Below are 23,239 nucleotides of genomic sequence, written 5' to 3' on the forward strand. Positions count from 1 at the left end.
GATGTCCCATTTACTAGTTGTGTGATCTTGGGCAGTTTGTTTAACTTTGCCTCAGTTTCCCCATCTGTAAAATCATTAAAAGAATGAATACATAAAAGAAGTAAGTGAGCAAAAAAAAAAAAAAAAATCAGAATAATTTGGTAGGAAAAGGTAATAAACTAGTGATCAAATGTGAGATGATTAGAACTTTTCAAAGGACTTGTGTATGATGAAAAGAGGTAGGGTAGGGTGATTTTTTAGCAATTAAGTGGCAGAATTTGCCATCCTAATAGGATGAAGAAAAAGAATGAAATATAAAATAATATTTTAGTACAAAAGACATTAAAAATGTACAAATACTCTTTTTTCATTATATAAAATTGCTGTTTTTCCAAATATTTTCTTACAACTGTCACTGGATTTAAATTTTAAAATTTTGCTCAAGTAATATATTTTTTAAAAGATTTATTTATTTATTTGAGAGAGAGAGAAAAAGAGAAAATGTGAGTGTGGAGGGGAAGAGGGATTGGGAGAGAGAATCCTCAAGCAGACTCCCTGCTGAGCACAGAGCTTGGATGGTGTTGGTGGGGGGCGGGGGGGGGGGGTGGCGGTTGATCCCAGGACCCTAAGATCATGACCTGAGCTGAAATCAAGAGTCAGACGCTTAACCAACTGAGCCACCCAGGCACCCCTCAAGTAAGAATATTTTATAGTTAGGATCACTTTGTAGTTATCAGATACCCTACTGCTACTTTTTTTTGGTCTAAATTTTTAAATGGGAGTGTAAATTAAGCATGTTTAAACAGATGGTTTCTTTATGCTTTCCACTAATTTTTTTTTCATTCCATGAGGAATTTATCACATTCCCATCTGCAGCAATTTATTCTGTATACCTATAGTTATTTATAGTGCGTAAATTTCTGAATTAAATATTGATTCAGGTAAAAATCAAATGAAGTCTCTAATCTATATTTCTTGGGTTTTGTGAATAAATACATTCTTAGGGGACATAAATCTGCCCCTCAATAATTCATATAGAACTTCAGCTGAAGTGAATAGAATTTACCCATAAGAATGAGGCACAGTTTAAGAGATGTGTGAGTGGCGTTGTGTCTATATGAGAGCTTTACTTGTAAAGTGTGTTGAATTAGAATTGTGCTGTTTTCATTGTGGTCATTACACTGATGGGTTGTTTACCTGTGGTCTCCTTGGGAATCTGAAAATGTGGTTTTCCCCCCAAAATACATGTCTGTTTAATTGCTTAAAACATTGCTTGGTTTTATTAGTGGCTGATTTCCTCTAATAAATATAGTTTGACTTTAAGAAAAAGGAATGAGTGTGATTTTATATCACAAAGGGGAAAGAACTTTAGTTTGGCTTCCAACTAAATATTCTTGCAGATCCAAACTGAGATGATAACTGGTAGAATTTTTTTCAATTATCTTCTTAACATCTGAGAGAAGCTGTTCCATTGGTTTCCTACTGAAGTTACCCACTGTGATGCCGGAGGAAAGTTTTGTAAATTGGATCTCTGTCACAGACCTCAACTTTGTCTTACAAAGGTCAGGTGTTCTTGTGTGTCTGTTGAGTGTAAAGGCTCATTCTCCACCATATGATTAAGATAGAATATTTTCAGCCAGTAGATATTATTCAGAGCCCCATAATGATGGGAATTTTGAATGCTTGTATATCAAAAAGCATTTTAAAATAATGGTTGTTGCACTCAGGAGCTTGCTTGGGTTGGTATCCTGGCTTTGCCACATACTAGATGGGTGATCTTGGGCCATTGGCTTAACTTTGCTGCAGTGTCCTGATCTGTAAAATGGGAATAATGATGATAGAAGCTATTTCATAAGGTTGTTGTGAGGATTAAGTCTGAGTACATCAAGTACTCAGAATAGTGTCTGGCACATAGTAAGCATTATATACACATGTGATGATACTAGTATTATTATTGTTATTACAGTGACAGTATCTCTGTTAGACACTGGTGGCCTGGGACCGGAAGTTCCAAGTACGTTTATTTGATGACGAAGTTCACTGTCGTCCACCTTTCTTATCAAGTTTCTCCCCCTGATTTTATAGGCCTCATCAGTTCTTTCCTTTTCACATGGTTTCCACATATACTTATAATTATAGTGCATGGGAGAGAAATGTTCCCAGTGATTTTATTGTGCATTAGTCGGTATGTGGGACCATATCAAGTCAATATATTGAGTATGCTTTGTGAAATCATATTTGCATTTAAACATTCATTTGTCATTTAACAAAGATGATAAGGATTTTTTTTCTTAAATTTTTATTTGGAAAATTTGTTTTTCTTTGAAAATTATAGCCTTATTATATATTATTCCTCATTTATTATTTCTATAGTTTCCAGAGCATAATGACTGGGATATGTTCTGACTCAAATACTGAAACTTCTCCCACCCTCTCTGCTTTCATAAAGAACAGCTGTGGTATTAAATCACCGACAGAATATTAGAAAAGAATATAGAGTTCTAGTCCTGTTGTGAGCCAGACGTAGAGTCTTGGGTAATTCTAGTCCAAAGAAGTATGATTGTCATTTCCCTCTGTGCTTAAACAATCAATATATCATAAATAACTTACAAGTAAATGATTCTTCTTACTTGGCTTAAAAATTGATCTCATTTCTTTATACTACTTTATTTTGCAAATCAGACTTCTAAAATACATAGTTTATTTTCCCTAATTTGCACAGGTGTTAGAATGTTCTAGATAAATAATTTGTTGTGACAGTTAGTTCCCTTCAGAGGTGTGGACAAATTTCATGAAGAATAAGTCTTAAGAGTCTCTGTCATGTCCCAGAAGGCCCTCCAGTTCTGACGAGGCTTGCTTCTCTGACCTTACCTCCCGCTGTTCTCCCACTTACTCCGATCTAATCTACTCCTCTGTGAAGATGACTAGCATGTTCCCACCTCATCTGCCTGAAATGCTCTTCTCCTCAAAGCCATAACAGTGGGCTCTCTTATATCATTCGGGTCTCAGTTCAAATGTCACGGCATCAGAGTTTGTCTCTAATCCTCCTGTCTAAAACTGCCCCTCTGTCACTTCCTACCCTCTTAGCTTGCTCTAGGTTTCCTCTTAGAACTTACCTCTAACCCACATAATATTTACTTGTTTATTGTTTGCTTTCCCCATTAAAATGTAAGTTCCATGAATACAGGGACTTTGTTCTGTTCAGTATGGGTCCCTGTGGCCTGGTAGAGATTTATGATAACACATAGCAGGCACTCAAAAATTTTGTTGAATTAGGCAAGTAACTTACTATGATATTTCCAATTGCTCAGTTACTTCTTGTGCTTTAAAGGTTTTAGAGATGATCTTTAGATATATTTTGAAGGTGGTCTGATTTGTAGTCTAGGTCTGTTAACCACCTGTCTGGGAAAAAATATCGTTAACTAAGAACATAAAATGTTAGAATTGGTCTGATCTAAGGCTAAAGAATACTACATCTCTCAGAGACAATGCTTACAGATCGTCTCGCATATCCTTCTTATTTTAAAGATTAGGAAACAGATCTGGTTATATTTGTACATGTGCCAGAGGTCATACAGCTTTAGTGGCAGAGCCCTAATTTTGTATGCTTCATTTCTTATTGTTTTATACAGCTAATATATAATTGTGTGTGATTTCCTAGTACATTTTTTTCTTAGTTGTGTTTTTTCACTCACTACTTTACTAACTCTTCTGCAAAGTAGATGTTATAATAGTGTTCTCTCTGGTTTTCAATCACATAGCTATTACATGCTGCTAGGGGAGTATGGGGGTCTTTGGTCTGTTTCTGCCTGCTCTGGAAATCTCCACTTGGATGTCTCATATTTAACAGAATCGATATTTGCAAAAACATATTCCTTATAGTTCCACCTGAACGTGACACTTTTTGCTGTATCACTTTAAATAATTCATTCTAGTTGCTTAGGCCAGAAATTGTGGTTAGGGAGGGATAGTGTTTTTACCTCTCCCTGTCACCTACCCGCTAAATCCAAAAAGTTGCCAAATCCTGTAGAACGTCCTTCTTTCCGGGCAGACCTTGATTAGTAGAGATGATCCTTTGCCACATGCTGGCCGTTGCAGGTGTTTTGTAACTGTCTCTCATCACGGAGAGCAATCGCCCTCTGTGTGAAGCCAATAAGATTCATCAGATGATATTGTGCCTTCTTAGCGAATAATTCATAACTTCACTTAAGGATGACCATTAAGGGCATAGGGAAGGTATCTATAAAGCAATTAATAGAGTGCTTTGAACTCTGGGTGTACCCAATAAAACAGGTTACCCTTACTGTAATTCCTCATTTTGAGAATGTAGTATTATTCTTGTTACACTGTTATTTTCTTAATAATGTAAAAGGAACACTTTCTCTTTTTTTTAAGGTTTTAAATGAGTTTTTTTTTTTTTTTTAAAGATTTTATTTATTTTTTTGACAGAGAGAGACATAGCGAGAGCAGGAACACAAGCAGGGGGAGTGGGAGAGGGAGAAGCAGGCTTCCGCAGAGCAGGGAGCCCGATGCGGGACTCGATCCCAGGACCCTGGGACCATGACCTGAGCCGAAGGCAGACGCTTAACGACTGAGCCACCCAGGCGCCCTTAAATGAGTTGTTTTAAAAGTAATCTGTGTGTAAATGGAGAAATTGAGTAAAGTAGCCCCCTTTCAGAGCTGTATAAATGCTTTTAGCCATTGAGTTACACTGAAGGGATGGAAAGAGTTAACACAGCTTTAAAGATGCCTAATTTACAACCAGGGAGTACCTAAGAGCTCTCAGAGAATTTGACCGAGTTAGATCAACCCTATTTCATCTCCCTCTATGAGGGTTCAAATAAGACAAATAAATCCAAGGTCTGTAATTGTTAAGTGAAGGTATTTGATTGCCTCCTAGTGGTATATTATATGCTCCAATTAAGGAATTTTTAAAAAATAATTCATGTTGAAGGAATACTGTAGATAAACTAGTAAAGCTTGTAAGTGCCAAGTACTAAAATCCTTTAATGATAGCATCCTAAATAGAAACAAAATACATTGTTTGCCATATAAAATTAATTAAAAATCTAACTGGAAAAAATATATATGATGAAGATGAGTATACTTTTAATAAAAATTTTTATGTTTTTGGTTCAAATTGGATTCCTTTAATTTTTTTTTTTTTAGCTGAACTATTTTGCACTTAAATATGAACAAATGTTTCTGTTAAGATTGAATTGCTTTTTATACATTTATCCTTTTAGGTTAATTTGATTATTGTGTGTAAGTTTTAATTTCTCTGTATAACAGGAATAATGGTTTACAGAAAGTCTGTGGATTATTTTCAGATAGTTTTATTTTTAAATTCCGATTTTCAAGTTGAATAAAATGATTTAATTAGTAAGCTTGAAATGCTGACTCTAGCAAGACTTTTAAAATGAAGAATGCTGACTTAATTATTGCTTTAAACATTAAAAAATGATTAACAGAGAAATATAATTTAAGATGTAAAGAAAAGTCCCATGGAAAGAATTCTGGTGAGGGTCAGTAGGAGGGAGGGGAAAAAAAGTGATATCCCTTTGTTAAGCATTAAAAAAAATATTTAATTAACTGCTTGCCAAAACAAGACAATTAAAATGGCAATTACCTTTAAAATAGCATCAGTGTATTTGCAGCTGTTGTGATACAAAGCTAGGAAACAAAATGTTAATCTGAAATGAACAGTTTAAATATGAAATTATGATATCCTTGGCTTCCTGTAGTACAGCTGTCAAGCTTGGGCAGTTCGCTGGTCAATAGTGACATTCTATGTGTCAGTGAGCAGAGTCTCTTGATACCATAACCCGCAGTTCACACATTACTGAAGCTCCAACTGTCGAACATTCAAGTCCCCTGGTATTATTGCAGCTTCCAGACTCTCCTGACTGGCTCATGTTTCATTCTTTGGCAATTTGCCCTAATGATATCCCTCAGGAGCTTTCAGCCTCTCTTCCTTTCCATATTTAATCGTGGTATATTAATCTGAGTGATGCGCAAACTGTGCTGCACAAATTGTAATTTCCTATAATTTCTTCTAAGATGCTCACCTAATTTTTCAGTTTTACTTTTATTTACATTCTAAGTTTTGACCCCAAACACTGTATTTTCAGATAGTTATAATTGTCTCCATAAGATGCCCAAGAAGCCACTTTTGCTATTTGTATATTTTTTAGAGGGGTTTTGAACATAAGATTTTTTTTTTCCTGGCAGAATTGGTAAAGATAGTGTGATTTAGGTCACTAAATAAATTGTTTTGTGGTTGTTATTAATCTTTGCTAACTTAAGCATGTCTTTTTGTTTGGAGGGTCAGCAGCTACTTACTGTTATTATCCTTTTGCAAACTTCAGTTAACTGCCTGTGTCCATGGATCGGTTGCCCTGCTGTACCCCATGTACTGGCAACACATATACATCCCAGTGCTTCCTCCGCAACTGCTGGACTACTGCTGGTAAGACGGCTCTGGCCGGACCCCTTTAAATCCAGGCTTTGTGATTAGAGAAGACTCATTATTTGTAGAGTAGGTAAGCGTGGTGTGTATATATAGACGAATGGGAGCCCTGAAACTTGGCTTAGAGACTGGTAACAAATATCAGAAGGTGCTTTCGTGAAGGGCATTTCAAAGCTAGCAAAAATGTATACTTGGCAAGCATAAAGTTCTTTAGACTTTGTGAGGTACTTCTGCAGTCATTTAGATAATTAAATGCGTAAAGAGAAGTAAGTACAGTCTTAGTGGTGGTTAGCAGAAGTTATAGTATCAGTTAGAGAACTCCGTATCCCCGGTGTCAGGATTTGTCTGCAGAGCGTGTCAGAAACCACATTGTCTCTGTCGGGGCACACTTTCATTCCCTTTACCTGAGGACACACTTTCCTAGACCCCTCTTCCCTCAGCAGCACACCAAATACCAAGTACCAGCAAAGGGGTTGCCTCTAATTCAGGGATTCCCTGAGTTTCTGGTTTAAATCAAAGTCTCAACCTTAAGCCACTATGAGAAGCAATGTTGAAAAGTATTGGGAATCATTTTGAAAAGCTTCCTGGCATTAGAAACAACTCCCAGTGATCTCACCCAGTTTGAACTCAATTACACCTGTAGAACTTTTCTGTTCTCTTCCTCCGGAAGAGTGTGTATACTCACGGTGAGGCTGGACAAGGGTTAGACTCTGGAACAGCAGCTTGAAATGCTGACTCTAGCAAGACTTTTAAAATGAAGAATGCTGACTTAATTATTGCTTTAAACATTAAAAAATGATTAACAGAGAAATATAATCCCTGTGACCAACATACCTAGTACATATTAGCATCTTGAAGGCAGGAATGGCAGTTTATTCACATTGACAATGCCATAGATCCTGGCACGTGGTGTTCAGTAATTAAAATTTATTCATTTTAAATAATTTTTACAAAAGTAATTTGAAAATATATTGATATATGATTTTTAAAAGTACATGTCAAGTTAGTGGCTCAAGAACTAACACTTCTAATGACGAAGCTTAGAATTATATTTTATCATAGATAATGTTATGCTATTTTAATTTCTCTATTAAAACATTCTGACCTCTTAGGAGGTAACGTCCCTTTAAGTTCAGTTCTCTGTAATGATTACACATTTAAGACTTTCTTTTATTTATTTATTTATTTATTTATTTATTTATTTTTTAAAGATTTTATTTATTTATTTGAGACAGAGAGAATGAGAGAGAGAGAGCACATGAGAGGGGGGAGGGTCAGAGGGAGAAGCAGGCTCCCCGCCGAGCAGGGAGCCCGATGCGGGACTCGATCCAGGGACTCCAGGATCATGACCTGAGCCGAAGGCAGTCGCTTAACCAACTGAGCCACCCAGGCGCCCCATTTAAGACTTTCTAAAATACTGTTATTTAGAAATTATCCTGTGACGTAGGTAGTTCTGTACTAATTCTTTCCAGAGATGTCTTCCTGATACTTTCTAACCCTGCCATCAAGTTCTTCTGCTGCTTCCACTATAAGGAAGGAAGCTTGTTTCATTTTTCAGTCCCTCGAATTTTCTTACTAGTTTCTAACTTTGAAATAGCCTTTAGGACAAGTACTAACAGCCTCTATGCCAGACAGTTCCCTGTTCCGGAGAGTACAGCAGTGATAAACAAGGAGTTATCTGAAACTTCCTGAACCTTAAGGTCACAATGATAGGCTCAGCTTCTATCATAGGAACTGAGCAGTATAATATAATTTTTTTCTTTTTTTTTTTCTTTTGAAATAGCTGTCTAAGACTCTAGCTCTCTTCTGTCAGAAAATTTTATGGACTAAAGTATTTCTTAGGGAAAATAGTTTTCTTCCCTTTGCGTCCTTGCAAATGATCTTAGAATTCTACTGATCTCTGTGCAAAAGGGAGAAAAATATTAGTGATTGTCCCTTCAGTCTCATGGTTTTTGAATAAAGACATTTTTATATTTCACTTCAAAAATAACACCAGAAAGGTTTGATGGGTTAGATGTATATTTGCCAACTCTTCAAGGTGAATGGTACTTTCCAAATCCTGAAATAATCCTGTCTCCTGGAAGTATTTTTGTTTGCGCATCTGGTATCTCTGGTGTGACATAGACTGTGGAGAGTCATAATGCCATCTTGTGACCATGCATGAATATAGCATCTGGGTCCACTAATGAAAGGCGTGCTAATTTGTTGACTCATTCATTCATCCATCCATTTGTACATCAAATATTTAGTGAACACCTATTTGCCAAGCAGTGAGTATATGTAAGGTAATGAATGAAACTTAGTTTCTGCCCTTGTAGTATCCAAAGAGAGGAAGAAGTTCACACACATGTGCATAGAGCACACACACACACGTACACACAAGAGGAACACAGAGTAACACTTCAGTACTATAAGGTTTATATCAGAGGCATGTAAATGCAACATGGATGGACACCTAGGAAGAAGTGGCCCGCACTGCTTAGTAGGATAGGGAAGGCGACTGGGAGGAAATGACACCATCTAGATTTTCTTTTAATCTACCAGTGTAAAGGAAGAATGGGAGTTTCTATTTAACAGGTACAAGATTTCAGTTATACAAGGTGATTAAGTTCTAGAGGTCTGCTGCACAATGTTGCACCTGTGGTTAACAATACTGTGTTGCAGACTTAAACATCTCTTAAGAGGGCGGATCTCATATTCAGTGTTTTTACTACGAGAGAGAGAATGAGAGAGAGGGAGAGAGAGGGAGAGGGAGAAAGAGAGAACCTTAATGTGGCAAGTCCATGATACTGCCACACACTCTTAAACTTTCTGAGTCCTTAAACACCTAGGAGGTAGTATGACTCTAGTACCAGTAAAATTATAATCATTTTTTATTTGTTCAAGAGTGGTTGAGTCACTTTTTTATTTAGGCTACCTATCTGACTGTTCTTTCCATGAAAGGAGCAGATTTAGCTTTTAAGAGAATTGTTTTTTAAAACATAAATGGAAAATTATGCTGTTTAGACTACCTAAGTTAATAGACTGCTGTTACTGTGTACCCACAAGTGGTCTCTGTAAGAAAACCTAAAAAGAAAAAAAAAAAAAAAGCTATTACATGGTGATTATTTTTGAGTAAAGATTAATTGCTACCCCAAATAAGAAGCAGTCATTATGGTCTTCTGTATCCTATCTTTGCAAAATAACTTCATTGACAGAAAGATCTAGGACAGTTTTGCATGTGGATGATAAAACATCTGGGTTGCCAAGGATCTCTTCCTGACTTACTAACACCCTAATCTAATTAGGAGATTTCAGCTAGGGTTGCAAAATTACTTTTTGTGAGATTTGGCTGATATAATATTAGGAGGTACACAATCCAGTTTTCATGAGAAAGAAATAACTATTCAGTAAAATCTATATTCCATAAAATACAAAATCTGTCTATAAAATATATTCTATAAAATCTATATGCAAAACATCATGATTATTTTAGGAATTTATGCTCTAGATTAATAATGTTTGCAATTCTAACATCTCTATATGTTTTTGATTTTGTTAGTAATTAGTGAAATAAAAACACAGTACCCAGTAATCTCACAGAAAAAGTGACAAGTTACTTCATTACTAAGTTCTACATGTGAGCCCTTAATTGAATTTTTATTCTAGTTTAACAACTGCTAAACATTTATTTTTTGTATTTCAAGAAATAACTAGCTCTCATGAAGTTTTAAAAGTGTTAGCTATATTTCATAGGACTTCAGTAGGTTAGGTACTAGTTTTGGCTCTGAATTTTTGAAATCTCATCCACTCAGTGTTCATCCAACATCTGTAAAATGGACATAATAATTGTTAATTTTAGAAAGCTTTTATATTTTTGATGAACACTCATTATATTAAAACGTGCTTCAAAATTTGAGATACCTTGGACTTTCTATGTTGTAAATTTTGTGGGTAGGATAAATCTGGGTGAATTGGAAGTTTGCATAGTAACTTGAATAATTTTATACTTATTTTGGGCATGGACAGCTTGACATATTTAAGATCTTGGGATTTGCTACCCTGTTTTGTGAAAATGTTCTGAACCCAGTCGTGGGAGCCTAGAATAGTTAGTGACATCTATTTTATGTCTTCTGTGGAGTCCCAGAAGGAATTCCAGAGATGAGAACTTGAACTAGGGAAGTAATCAGCCTTCCTTTATTTAAGCAGAAGTGGGACAGTCCACATTTATTCCTCCTGTTTCCTTTTGAAGGCAGAAAAATCTGTTAGGTCTTAAGGATATCAAGGCCTATAAATAGTTCTTAACTTTCAGTCAAATGTTCCAGAATATCAGATCAATTCCAGATGGTCTGTTGTATTAAAAAAAAAAAAAAGATAGGAAGGAACAAAGCTACAAAAGGGAATTAGATGGAACCTAGTACAATGAGAAGTAATGAACAGGATAATGAGGAGTCAAATATAAATTTTAACCATCCTTATTTTTGGTGAATTCTGGATATATGTTAGTGGTTAAGCCATCTTTAAATAAATTTGGAGTTTTGAGGTTACCTTGAAAACTGTGGATCTGTCGAGGTGCCTGTTAGCTTTATCCATGACTGGTTCTCAGTACAGAGGGTATGCAGGAGTTTGGACAGCTCAACTCTAACGTGACAGTGACGTTTGGAAAATTAAGCAAATTCTTTGAAAAAGACTGTTTTCATTAACGTAGAAAATGTTTGCATTAAATATAACACAGAGATGTCTATACAAGAAGTGTCAAAAAATGTTTTATTTTTAAATAGCTATTTATTTGCATATCTTCTATTACCTTTGTGGACATCCGTCCATTCTCAGGTTTTCTTGTTAAATAATATTTTGATTCTCTTCTTGCATTTCATGAGAAATGTTTTTGAAATTACTAGTAAGCCTGATTTTATGTTACAAAAAATATTTAATGTCTGTATCCTCTGTTGGAGTATAAGATCCACAAGGGAATATATTCTGTTTATATCATTTATTATTGTACCATAGCCCAGGTTCCAGCATCTGGTTTGCTCCAGATATTATCTGTTGAATTAATTAATTCAGTATTATTCTTAAACATATTTGAATATTTTGATTTGTTAAAATTATTTTATTAATAGAAGTAAAAGTGGGATAAATAGGAATGTATGACGTTTAAATAAAGGACTAAGTACATGAGCAGAAAGATAGCACAGAAAGAGAATGATAACAGTAGAGGAGGCGCTTGTTTATCTTTGTACTTCTAGTTCCCAAGCAGTGCCTGGCGCATAGTAGGTCTCAATAGATATTGGGTGATTGACTAACTCAAAAAATTTTGGTGCCATAGTAGGCATGAAATGATGATATATTAAGAAAATCATAGAAATAAGAAACTGAAACTAATTGAATAAAAGAAGATATATAAGAGAAATGTGAATTTGATAATTAGGATATATTTGATATGAGGTATATGGAAGGTTTAATTCAGACTATGGCCTAGACTCTAATATTCTTCCTAAATAAAGTTTTTTTAGGCATTACCACTCTTTATTTAATTATAGATTATTTTGTGATTTTTATGCAAATCAACCTTAATTTGAATATACTAATGGCCTCCCAGATTAAATTTGACTTTTATATATTGAATAATTTTAAATATCTATAATGGGCTGTATTAGAACTGTACATTTAATTAATTTAATTTTTTAAACCTTCTGAATTACTTATATTGTTGTTTTAGTTTTAATGAACTTATACATTATGTATCTTTAATTTAGTGCTCCAATGCCATACCTGATTGGAATACACTCCAGCCTCATAGAGGTGAGTATCTTTCAGACATGAGATACATGAGTGATAAATTAATTAATAAAAATCATAGTTAAAACAGTTGTGTTTTGAAAGAGTATCAGCTGAATAGTATAAAGCAGTGACTAGTTTCATATTTAGGGTATCCTTACACAATCATTTTCAAAAAGGTAATATTTGGAATAATTTCATTTCAATTAGTATACTGAATGACCATCTTCAATGGCATGAAACCCATGAAAATATGTTAAACTTGGTCAAGGTCATGTGGTAAGTTTTTAAATACTAAAAACTTAGTCTTTGATGAACCACTTTCTTTATGGCACTTGGGATCTTTTATATTTATTTCTTTTTCAGACCTTATTTTGAAGGTCAGAATTTATGTAGTTATAAGTCATAAAGGGAAAATGTTTTTATTTTTCAAGCTCCATTATGATCCAGTTTATCAGTGTGCATTTTCAAGATGTGAATTTAATACTCTAATCATGAAGTTTTAAATTAGAATATAGCTTTAAAATTTTTTTAAATTTCCAGTCCTGTTGGGGATTTAAAATGCAGTAATTTTTTTTTGCACTGTTATCACTTCATTCCAAAATGATTTTTGTGACTTGTCATCATTATAGTGAAAAACTTTGAACTTTAAATACCTTGAACTTGGAATCAGTGAGATTTCCAGAGAAGACTTCTTAGAAGATTAGATTCTAAAATAAATAAATAAATAAAAGACTTGGACCCAAACAAAAGACTTGGGTCAGTTGCATGGTATCATTATGCTAGCTGATTTCAGTTTTACTCAGTTTTCTTTCTTTTTTTTTTCTTTTGCTGATTGTGCATATTGTACATTAGCCCAATTTCTAATCAACAACCTAAATGAGTTAGATTTGGTTTTCTCATTAGTTGTTGTCACTGTATACACCATCAGTCCTCACTTTGCTGATCAAGGAAGATCCTTTTGATTATTTTAAAACTCCTGAGGATCGTGTCTGGAGAAGTCATGTTCCTATAGTAGTCCTTCCTGAGTTAGAGAGTTCTACGTGTGCTCTGGTTTTGGTCATTTTCTCCTTTTGCAGAATGCTAGGGCAACATTTTTTATTTGTTTAATCATCAACAAAGAATACATTTTAATGAGTTTCTTTGGTAGACTTAATTTGTTTTTAATTTTGAAGTCTGAGTTGGATAACATTATGAATCTTTATTAATTTTTAGAAAATTTATTCTTACATGACAAGGTACTGGCAGTGAAAGGTCAATGTGCATAAAATAAAGCATGAATGAATAGGTATTTAGTCTGTTATTTGATTGTGGAATATATATCTGGTTTTTTATTCATCATTATTTTCACTGAATAAAATCTAACTGTAGTTAGTTGGTATGGGTTCAAAGAAGTCATCAAATTGAATTTGATATTAGTGCACATGTCTCCTCTTATTTAATATATTAATTTTTATAATATATTTATTTGTACAGATGAAAAATATTTAAAGTAGTTTATTGTACCTGTTGATGTGATATATTTTGTTGCATAATGGTGCTATATCAACTTTTAAAACAGATGATTCAGCTTTTCCAAAATATTATGGAAATGGGTACATGTTTTAAATATTTGATCACCCTTATCATAAATTTATTGGATACCTATAGAGAAAATCAGTACTTTTTTTAAGGAGCAAATCTAAGACTTTTTTACTTCTTACAGTATTGTCTTAGAGAAATGATCCATTCTAATTTTAAATTGGTTCATCATTAAATAAGACTGTTTAGAGCCATGATTAGATTGGCTGAAATCTCTGGACTTATTGAACCGTCTTTGTAGTCAGTTCAGTTAGGTTTATTTGGTTTAATAGTGAACGAGAAGGTACAATAGAACTTCAAGAATGTCTTTAAACCAGTTGGGTACCATTTAGTAACTTTCTCCTTAATTTATTACAAAATGATACAAGTCCTGCAATTCCATTCTTATTATATCATTAATAGGCAGATTTTTTTTTTATCTTTTGTGCTTTCTTATTTTATATTAATGGTATTATAATTAAAATGTGGATATATCTGTTTACATATTTTATATATGAGACCAAACTGAGTAATTTTTTACATTTTGCTCGGCTGCAATTACAACAGATTTTTTTTTTTTTTTTAGGAAGAATCAAAATATGCCCTATTCTCTCTCTTGGTCAAGACAGTTTCAGTACACTAGTTTTACAAAGACTTCTAGATATAATTGTTCAAGGATGTGAAACTAATATCCTTTCAAATCTTTCTTTTAATTATTTCTATGTAATCATGAGTGAAAGATGGCTAGGAATCTCTTTTTAAAATGTGAATTTGCTTCCAAAATAAAGGATAAGGACATTTTGTTCCCCCTGAAAATTAGACTTTAGGGATGGACTCAAAGGCCTGTAAATGATGAGAAATAAGTTAGTGGAGGCTACAAAGTAAGGATTGTATTATGTGTTTTAAAATACACAAAAAAATAGTTCTGAATAAAATGTTAGTTCAGTTTTACAAGAACATGTGACTACTGCCACTGTGTCATTTCCTTGCAATAAAACACATGATGCACATATGTAGTCACATTGCCTGGATGGGTTATTATATAGAGAGGATGTGAGAGAAAAACTTACCAACTTTAATACCTTGCTGTTGTCCTTCATAAGACTTTCAGTCTCTGTCCTGATATTATTTTATTACTTTTGAAGAAAAAGGCAAATTCTCCTTTTTCTTGTTCTTTCCCGATCCAAGCAAGCTGATGAATTTTATGAGCTATAAAAATATGAGACAGAGAAAGTGGTATCATTTTATATGCTGTATGACCTTTTACTCCTGTTTAGAAAATTGTTAAAGCCTGACTTGGAAGGAAACATAGATAAAATACTAACATTAATCCAAATTAAAAAAATTTTTAATTACATACTATATTTCTCTTGTTGCTTATGTAGAATCGTTCTCATTTAGTTGTATTGATTTATTGAAATCAATACATTTTCCATTCTTATTGCATGGTCCCTTGAACAGAATTTAATATTCAGCTATTATCACACTCTTTTAAACTAAGTGCAACTTGGAAAAAATTATACATTTCATGTTAATACTAATCTTCTTTACTCAGAGTTTAGCATTTGTATCACCACAGAATATTTAGGCATCACATAACCGTTATTTCAGGCTATTTAGAGGAACTCATTTTATCCTTTAGCAAGTGCATTGGATTTCTGGATTATCTTTACAGTTTCTGTTGAAAGGGACAACTTAGAATTGAAGGTGGAAATCAAAATTATGACACACCTTTCCCATCCAAATGCCATTAATATAAATGTATTTTTGCTTATAAAATAGGGTATTTTTGTATTTATGCTATAGTTAATTTATAGATAACTATATATTTATGTATGTGAGCCTCTTTTGCATGTATGTATATATATGGAAAGGAAAGGGAATAGTTTATTTATAAATGTTTTGTCAATAGTGTCACACAATTGTAGGTGATTCTCTGTTAATTCCTAAGAAACAGCCATCCTCTGACTCTTACTTTAGAGTACTTACAATGACTTTTCCAAGATGGATTTTTAAAATCATGTGTTCCCTGGAGAATTCATGTTCTACACAGACACTATGGCTTTCTTAACACAAATTCCGTACTCTAGACCACCATTTCCCTAGCAAATTTAACATTCTACCTAATATGCAGAGATTTGAAGTTCTAAACGAATCAAGGAAATTTCATTCTTGAACAACTTAAAAAAATTGGTCTGGCCAATTTAAAATTTAAGGTATTTAATAATTCCAAAAATGGCTATTATTCTAGAATGTCATTTTTAAAAATACTATACTGAAGAAGAATACTACACTGAAATTAATTTACTTATTGCCAGTTGACCTATACAATTACGGAATTCTGAGTTGATAGATCTATTTCATTAATGAGCACCTTATTTATTTGCTCAAAAAGTAATACTATTTGCTATCATTTAAATAAGGCAAATAGATTTATATGATTTAAGTATACATATTAGTTTAAATAGGAAAAATAAACCATAAGTATTTTCTTTAAGAATGAAAAATTTGATGAAATTCTAATTTACCATCATTAGTCCACATATTGAGATAATTTGACCATTTGACTAAATTGTCAAACAGATAAGATAAGCCAAACAATTTGATAGGCTATTAAATTTGATCTTTTATATTAATCATGTGATAAATATTACTAACAATTTCTTATTACTGCCTTCTTTATCATTTTTCTTAACTTACAGTCCTCATCATCAGCTTACACTGAATTGATATGGAAATACAGAGAAAATGTTTATTAATTTAAAACTTAGTTCACTTACAGTAGTCATAATTATTGGCTTATGTTAGCCCTACAATATGATTTATGCTAAAAATAGGTATAGAACTGGCCACAAGTTCCTGTATCATAGGATTGAAATTCAGCTTATAAAGGTATAAATTTTTGTGGTTAATGTAGCTGTGCCTATTTTGTGAGTTTTTGTTGTAATATCTCTTTGGTAGTTAAATTATATTCAGTATCTCCAAACTAAATCAGTGTGTTTAGATGAGCAAACATTCTATTTTAAGGATTTTTTTCCACCCAGTCTTTTTGAATGATTATGGACAAACTTTCTTTCTCATAAGGCAAAGTCATTTATATGTTCTTATAATATAGGATTTTCTTTTTTTCTTTTCCCAAGGCTGATTATCCTTAAGATAATTTTCTCTACATTTCTAAGCTCATTATAGTTTTGGAAGGAAAATATACTAAGATGTTTATTTATAATTGTGTTTTTTAAACAGAGAGTGAAAAATAAGTCATTGGAGGATGTGGTTATGTTAAATGTTGACACAAACACTTTAGAATCACCATTTAATGACTTGAACAACCTACCGAGTGATGTGGTAAGTCTGAAGGCTATTTTGTGGTGAACATACATATATCTATATATATATAGATATATATATATATGTTTTCTCCTGGACCCTTGAATTACCAAGAGTTATTTTTCCCAGTTTTCTATCTGAAATAAAAGGACTGAGTATGTGCATGGGTGTGAGAGGAATCATGTAGATTCTATATTTAATATTTTCTACTTTTGGCAGTTGATGAGATGTTGAATGGAACATCCTATTCCTATTGTAAAAGTAGGATCATAATTAAAAAGCTAGATGCATTCATTAGGCAGAGTTTCTTTAAACCTAAGTCTCTTCATCTCATCTTAATCATTATATTACAAAGTAGGCATTTCTGTCTGCCTAGTGGCATGTCTTGCAAAAGAATGAGAGAGTTTTTGAAGGCAAGGAGAAGGGGGCCAATTACCGGCTTTTGCTTCCCTGCCACCTGCCAGTGCTTTTCCTTTTAATTAATGATCTGATGGCACTGGTCAATATAATAAGAAATGCTTGTACAGTTGGGGTCAGAAAATTCTGGCTTTGATCTCCCTCAACTTTCTGAAACATTTATTTGTTTTCTCTAAATTATTTCAGTTTTATTTTAATCTTTTCTATCCTGCTGAGGGCCGCAAGAATGAAAACCTACACTGTTTGTCATTTGCTTTGGCAGAGCAAAGACTGCTTACTTAGAATTCTATTTGTAAATTAAACTGCAAACCCAGTTTGTCATAAAAGACATCTGATCCTTTTGAAATGACGAAAACTGTCTTTTGTCTGTAAAGGCTGATAAATTAAGTGCCAGTTCTTTTCTGGTCTTTGATCTTGCAGAGGGTTTGTGTGTGTGTGTGTGTGTGTGTGCGCGTGCGCGTGCATGTGCGTGTCTGCAGCTTATAATAGGATATATTCTGTATTTCATGTTAGTCACCAAAAGTGCATTTTTTTGGCCTTCCTATTCCTTAGAACAGGGCAAAAATGCAGACTAGTACTGTTTCTGTATATATATAATGGCTATTTAAAAATATCTTTATAACAGTTCTAAGTTAAAAATAACTCTCCTAAAAAAATCCAGTTTTTTCAGGGATAGTGAAATTTAGAAATAAAAATCCTTCATCATATGTTTTTCTGTAATATTGCAAGTACTTTGAAATCATTATCAGGGAGTTTGAAAAAGTGAATTTAAAAATTTCAAACCCAAATAATATAGTAATACTGGCTTTGATTTTTCTTATCACAAGTGATAGGAAAAATGTGATTTTAAAGTTAAAATCAGATTATTTATGCCCATAAGTAACCTAAAATACTTGCTGACCTTGAAGCAAATTAAATTGAACTACTTTATCTTACTATAGTAAAATTTATGCTATGTATGAACAAATCCAAACCCAGACCAGTAAAGAATTATGTTATCTTTTTAGCTCATTATAACTAGATTGCCTCATTATAAAAATTTTGCAGAAGCTGCTAAAAATGATTAGAGTTATTAATTTAGAAATTCATCAAAGAATTCTTCATTGGATGGAAAAATAATTATGAAATAAAGTCCCAACTTTTACAAATATTGTCTTTATGTGCAATGCATTCCCTACTGTTAATGCCCTAAGGAGAAAGTATTGTTTATTAAAAAAGAAAAAAGAGGAAGAAAAAAGAGAAATAAATCAGCTTTTTTGTGTCATAAAAATTTTTATAGTCAGTTTCAGTGGTGGCTGATTTTATTTCTTTAAGAAAACAATCCTTAATAGTAATTTTTTTGATGGGTGATTCTTTTTTAATTGAGATGTACTACTTTCCCAGTAGAATTAGTTTCATATTAAGACATTTATTTTAAAAATATGAAGAAGTTAAATAGTACTCAGAAAATGTAAAAGCCTAAATATATAAAATGACAGGAGGGACCATCTCCTTTATTTATAACAGTTAACTGTACATAACTGAAATTTAAAAAAAAGCATAAAAAGGCACACTGTTAGGTGGTGTAGATATAACTATACGTATGCTTGAAATTAAAGGCCACAGACTTACAGACAAATTTGAACAATGAATAAGTGGATACAGCCCTGGGGTGGAACTAGGACCATTTGCTGAAAGTATGAGAGGTTTTAAACTTATGGTCATTTTCTAAAAATATTTTAGGTGATTGTTTGTTTAACCCCTCTCTAATAAATTTAGCTTTTTCATCAGTTTTCCAAAAGCTATCTCTTACAGTTTTGTAGGAGATATGATAAAGTTATCACATCATACTTTCTCTAATTATAAATGTTTTAAATGAGATGTGTTAAAATTACAAATGATCTTACTGATTTTTTTTTGTGATTTGAATTAATGAAATATACTTGAATCCTGAAAAATATTACCACTGGTATTGTTTGATTATTTAGTAAATTAACTGATGTTTAAAAGGGGGCCTTTTAAAATCATTTACCAAAACATTTAAATTATACTTACGGGCTAGATGACTTTCTATGCATGTGCACTCTATTATTGTGTCAGCTTGACCAGTGGTCTTGGCTGTTCAAAGGTCAGTGGTCACAGTTGTCCTGAATTACTAGTTCTTTTTTCCTGTGGACCCTCTGCTGTGTTGCATGCTGTAATCTTCTTAATGGCTTCATTCCAATATTCACACATAATATTTTAGATTTATTGACTGTTAGAAATACTACCATGCCAGTAGCAGTTCCGCTACTCTTAAGGTATTTAAAATTGGAAAAATAAATCAGGGCAAAGCTTTCAGGAATCCTTTGTTTTCCTTAAGGGAAGGGAAAAAACTCTCTTCCTGTCTTCTGACAAGAACACTTGTTTTTCGATTTCATCATTTCACTATAGATTTGGATCATTAAAAGAAAAAAAACAAATTTTATTGAGAGTGATTTTAACGATATTGATTATTACATGGAATATCTTTTAAAAGCAGTAGATCCATTAAAATGTACTTTTGTAGTTTTCTGTCTGAATGCACTGTGATTTTTTTTTGGTGGCTATGTCAAATATAGATACCTTCAAACATGTAGGTTGAGTGTTTTTATATAAAAAATAAATTTTAGGGCTATGTAACAGTATCAGTTGAATTTAGTGTTACTGTGGTATGTTTTTAAGTGTGGGGAAATTGAGACAGTTGAATTAAATACATTTGAAATTTCAAGTGAGTTCATTTTAACCTAAGAAAATTTACTGTTGAGACCTCCTCATTCCAAATATATATACAGATTTAGTTTCAATTACATAATAATTTAAAATGTTCTATTTCTAAGGTACTACTGCTCATTTTAATTTTTATCATCATTAATATTTTTAAAAGGAATTTGGAGAATTGTTAACTATTTCAAAAATAAATAGGATAACTCCTTGTTAGAAAATTAAGCTAATTAGAATTATAATGAGATTTAGGAAATCCCTTCATGAGAAAATTAAGTTAGAACAATTATAAACTAATTCTTATAGATGAAAGCAGGTTAGAATTGACATCTGAAAAAGTTACGTGCATTAAAATATCCATTACCAGGAAAGTGAATTTTGGTCTGTGTTGCTTAATTGTCTTTAAATAATTTTCACTCATTAGATTGTAAAAAATAATATACTCAATATACTTATCCCTATTTTAGATAAGAAGATGAAGACACAGAAAGTATACTTACTGTACATGGTATTTTTAGAGCTTTAGTTCATATAGTTTGATCCTGTCATACTTATGCCCCAAACACTAGACCATGGTCCCTCTCATATAAACATGATATACAGTGTAATGAGTAACTGTTTTAGAATTTAATATAGAAGCTTACTCTATATTCTGATCTTGCTGAAGAAAATAGCAGTATGATCTATTTGATTTAAATTAGGATTGTTAACACTTCTAAAAACTTATTTTCATCTTATATATCACATTATTGGAAAACGATTTTTTAATTTTCTGTTATGAGGGTATGTAGGACATATAGTACACTTAAGTATTATTGTACAATTCACTATAGACCCTGGTATGTTATAGGATAGCTACATTTAGTAGAAAGCATATTTAATTACTAAAATATTGAAAATACTTTATCATAAAATAGGGTCATCTAAAATACTGTGCGTCTTTTAGTGACACTTTCGAGTATCACATGAAGGAAAGGTTAATGGTTTTATTGTGCAATGAAAAGAAAAGACACAAATTGCTCTGAATCACCAAAAATCATTAAATTGAAAGCCCAAAGACCTGGAGAAAAGCCCCCAAACTCTGACTTTAAGTAAAATTTTAAGATACCTACATTCAGGTGAGTTAATTAATTTTGGAATAAGTTTGGAAAATAGTTGGTTATTTCAGAGAATTTTCTTAAATCAGTTTTTTAAAAAAATGAAAGTTGTAAACAAATTTAACTCTTGCAACTGTGTGAATAGTTAATAGATATGTTTAATTCTTTGTATATTTCCTCTACCTAACATGAAGGTTTAATATGTTAAATTGTGATAATATACGTTATAAAAAAAAAAAAAAGGCCCAGAGAATATTATATTAGTTCCAGGTTTGCCACAGCTCTGCTATAATCCTTGTCGTGTTTAGCAGTAAATAAATTCCCCAGCAAATTTCTGGAGTGGCCAGGGTAGAAAGATAACCCGAATTCATTCAAGTTCTAGAGTAAAGAGGTTTTTTTGGTTTTTTTTGGTTTAATAGAGTAGACTTCAGGAGACAAATACTGCTTTCAGTTTTCTCCTGGAGAAATGCAGTCATGCTCTCTCCTCAATCTCCAGCTGTTAGAATTCAGGCACCTACATGCACATTGCCCCTGCCACATAGCCTTAGTGCAGGGCTTTGTAAATAGTAGGCATTCAGTAAATGGTGGTTGAAGGGAAACGTAACTTGCATTTCTTTTATCTTTTGTAATAGAAGTTGCTTTTAAAGTCCCTGTTTAGAGTTACTTCTTAGAGTATTTTACAAGGATATTTTCATCTGACTTTTATAATAATGAAAAGAAGAAACCTGGGTGCATGTTTAACATAGACTTTTTTGGTTGTGAGTTTAACTTCTTTCCTCTCTCTAGAAAGGGAGACCGTGTTGTGATGGCAGTCATTGTGTTTCTGCACACGACTTTGGGTGTCTGTGGAAACTCACTATTCTTTTAAGTATTTTCAGAGATGTGATTGTTTGTAACAGGTTTTTTGTTGTTAGTAAGTAAACTATAGATTTTGCTATTTTTTGTACTTTTTTCTTGGTGTGAATTTTTTTTTTATCTAAACTTTAAATACAAAAGCAAAAGAAAACAAAAAACAAAACTCAAAACCAATGGCTTCCAAACTTTTAAAAGGTCTTTGTTATTTTCTCCCAACTGAATAAGAGAATCTCTCCCTCCCACTGCAGTGATCAGGCTTTAGCAGTTCCCTTATGTCTCTGTACTTCTGCCATTTTAAAGTTGATTGATAGTTTGTTACTCTTAGTGATTTTAAGTGCTCATGAAGTTCCTTGGCTTTCTCATGGGTTTTCATTTCCAACTAAATTACCTAGCCTTTCTCCGAATGTCTTTTTTTTCCCTGTATCATCTTAATAGCATTCTTCTCTCTCTTCTTAATGCTAATACACACATATATATGTACATACATATATACATATATACTTAAATGTAAAGACCTTGATTTTGGTTTTAAAGATAATTTCCCATTTGTTTCTAGTCCTTTAAGTTCTTGGCTTTTCCACATTCAAGAGATTTTTTGTATGTATGATATTGTGTGCACTGTCACAATAGTGGTTCCCAAATCTTGCTGATATCATAATGATTTTGTGAAGTTTTAAATGAATTATGTTCCTAGATCCCATCATAGATATTCTGATCCTGTGAACTAGAGAAATTAATGTAGAAGTGTGACAGGTTGCTTATTTATTTATTCATTCATTCAGTCAGTCAGTCATTCCTTCCTTCACATATTTATCAAGCACCTACTATAATGCCTGTATTATGCTAGGAGCTGAGTGAACAGGAAGATATAATACACTGCTCTCATGGAACTCACATTCCATTCATCTGAACCCAACCACATGGCTGCACCAAGTCATGAGGGATGTTGGAAAATAGTTGGGTCCGTGTAGGTAGGTTGAGCAAGCACCAGTCAAAACTTAGAATTTCTATTACTAAAGAAAGGGAGAGTGGATGTTGGTGTCATCTCTGCCAT

At 32.8% G+C, this 23,239-nt stretch overlaps 1 protein-coding gene across 4 annotated transcripts in view; it reads left to right on the forward strand.

Moving 5' to 3' along the window:
- DENND1B (DENN domain containing 1B) overlaps positions 1-23,239 on the forward strand; it is a 269,024-nt gene that overhangs the window by 144,000 nt on the left and 101,785 nt on the right. For 3 of the 4 annotated variants that reach the window (XM_032422402.1, XM_032422401.1, XM_032422403.1), the window contains 3 exons: positions 6,348-6,448; positions 12,187-12,232; positions 17,012-17,113. In XM_032422402.1, coding sequence (XP_032278293.1) covers positions 6,348-6,448; positions 12,187-12,232; positions 17,012-17,113 — 249 coding nt within the window. The remainder of the gene's footprint in view (positions 1-6,347; positions 6,449-12,186; positions 12,233-17,011; positions 17,114-23,239) is intronic. The other variant, XM_032422404.1, reaches the window with a different exon arrangement.

This window comes from Phoca vitulina, unplaced genomic scaffold (assembly GCF_004348235.1).
Source record: "Phoca vitulina isolate PV1807 unplaced genomic scaffold, GSC_HSeal_1.0 scaffold26, whole genome shotgun sequence".
Lineage (NCBI taxonomy): Eukaryota > Metazoa > Chordata > Mammalia > Carnivora > Phocidae > Phoca > Phoca vitulina.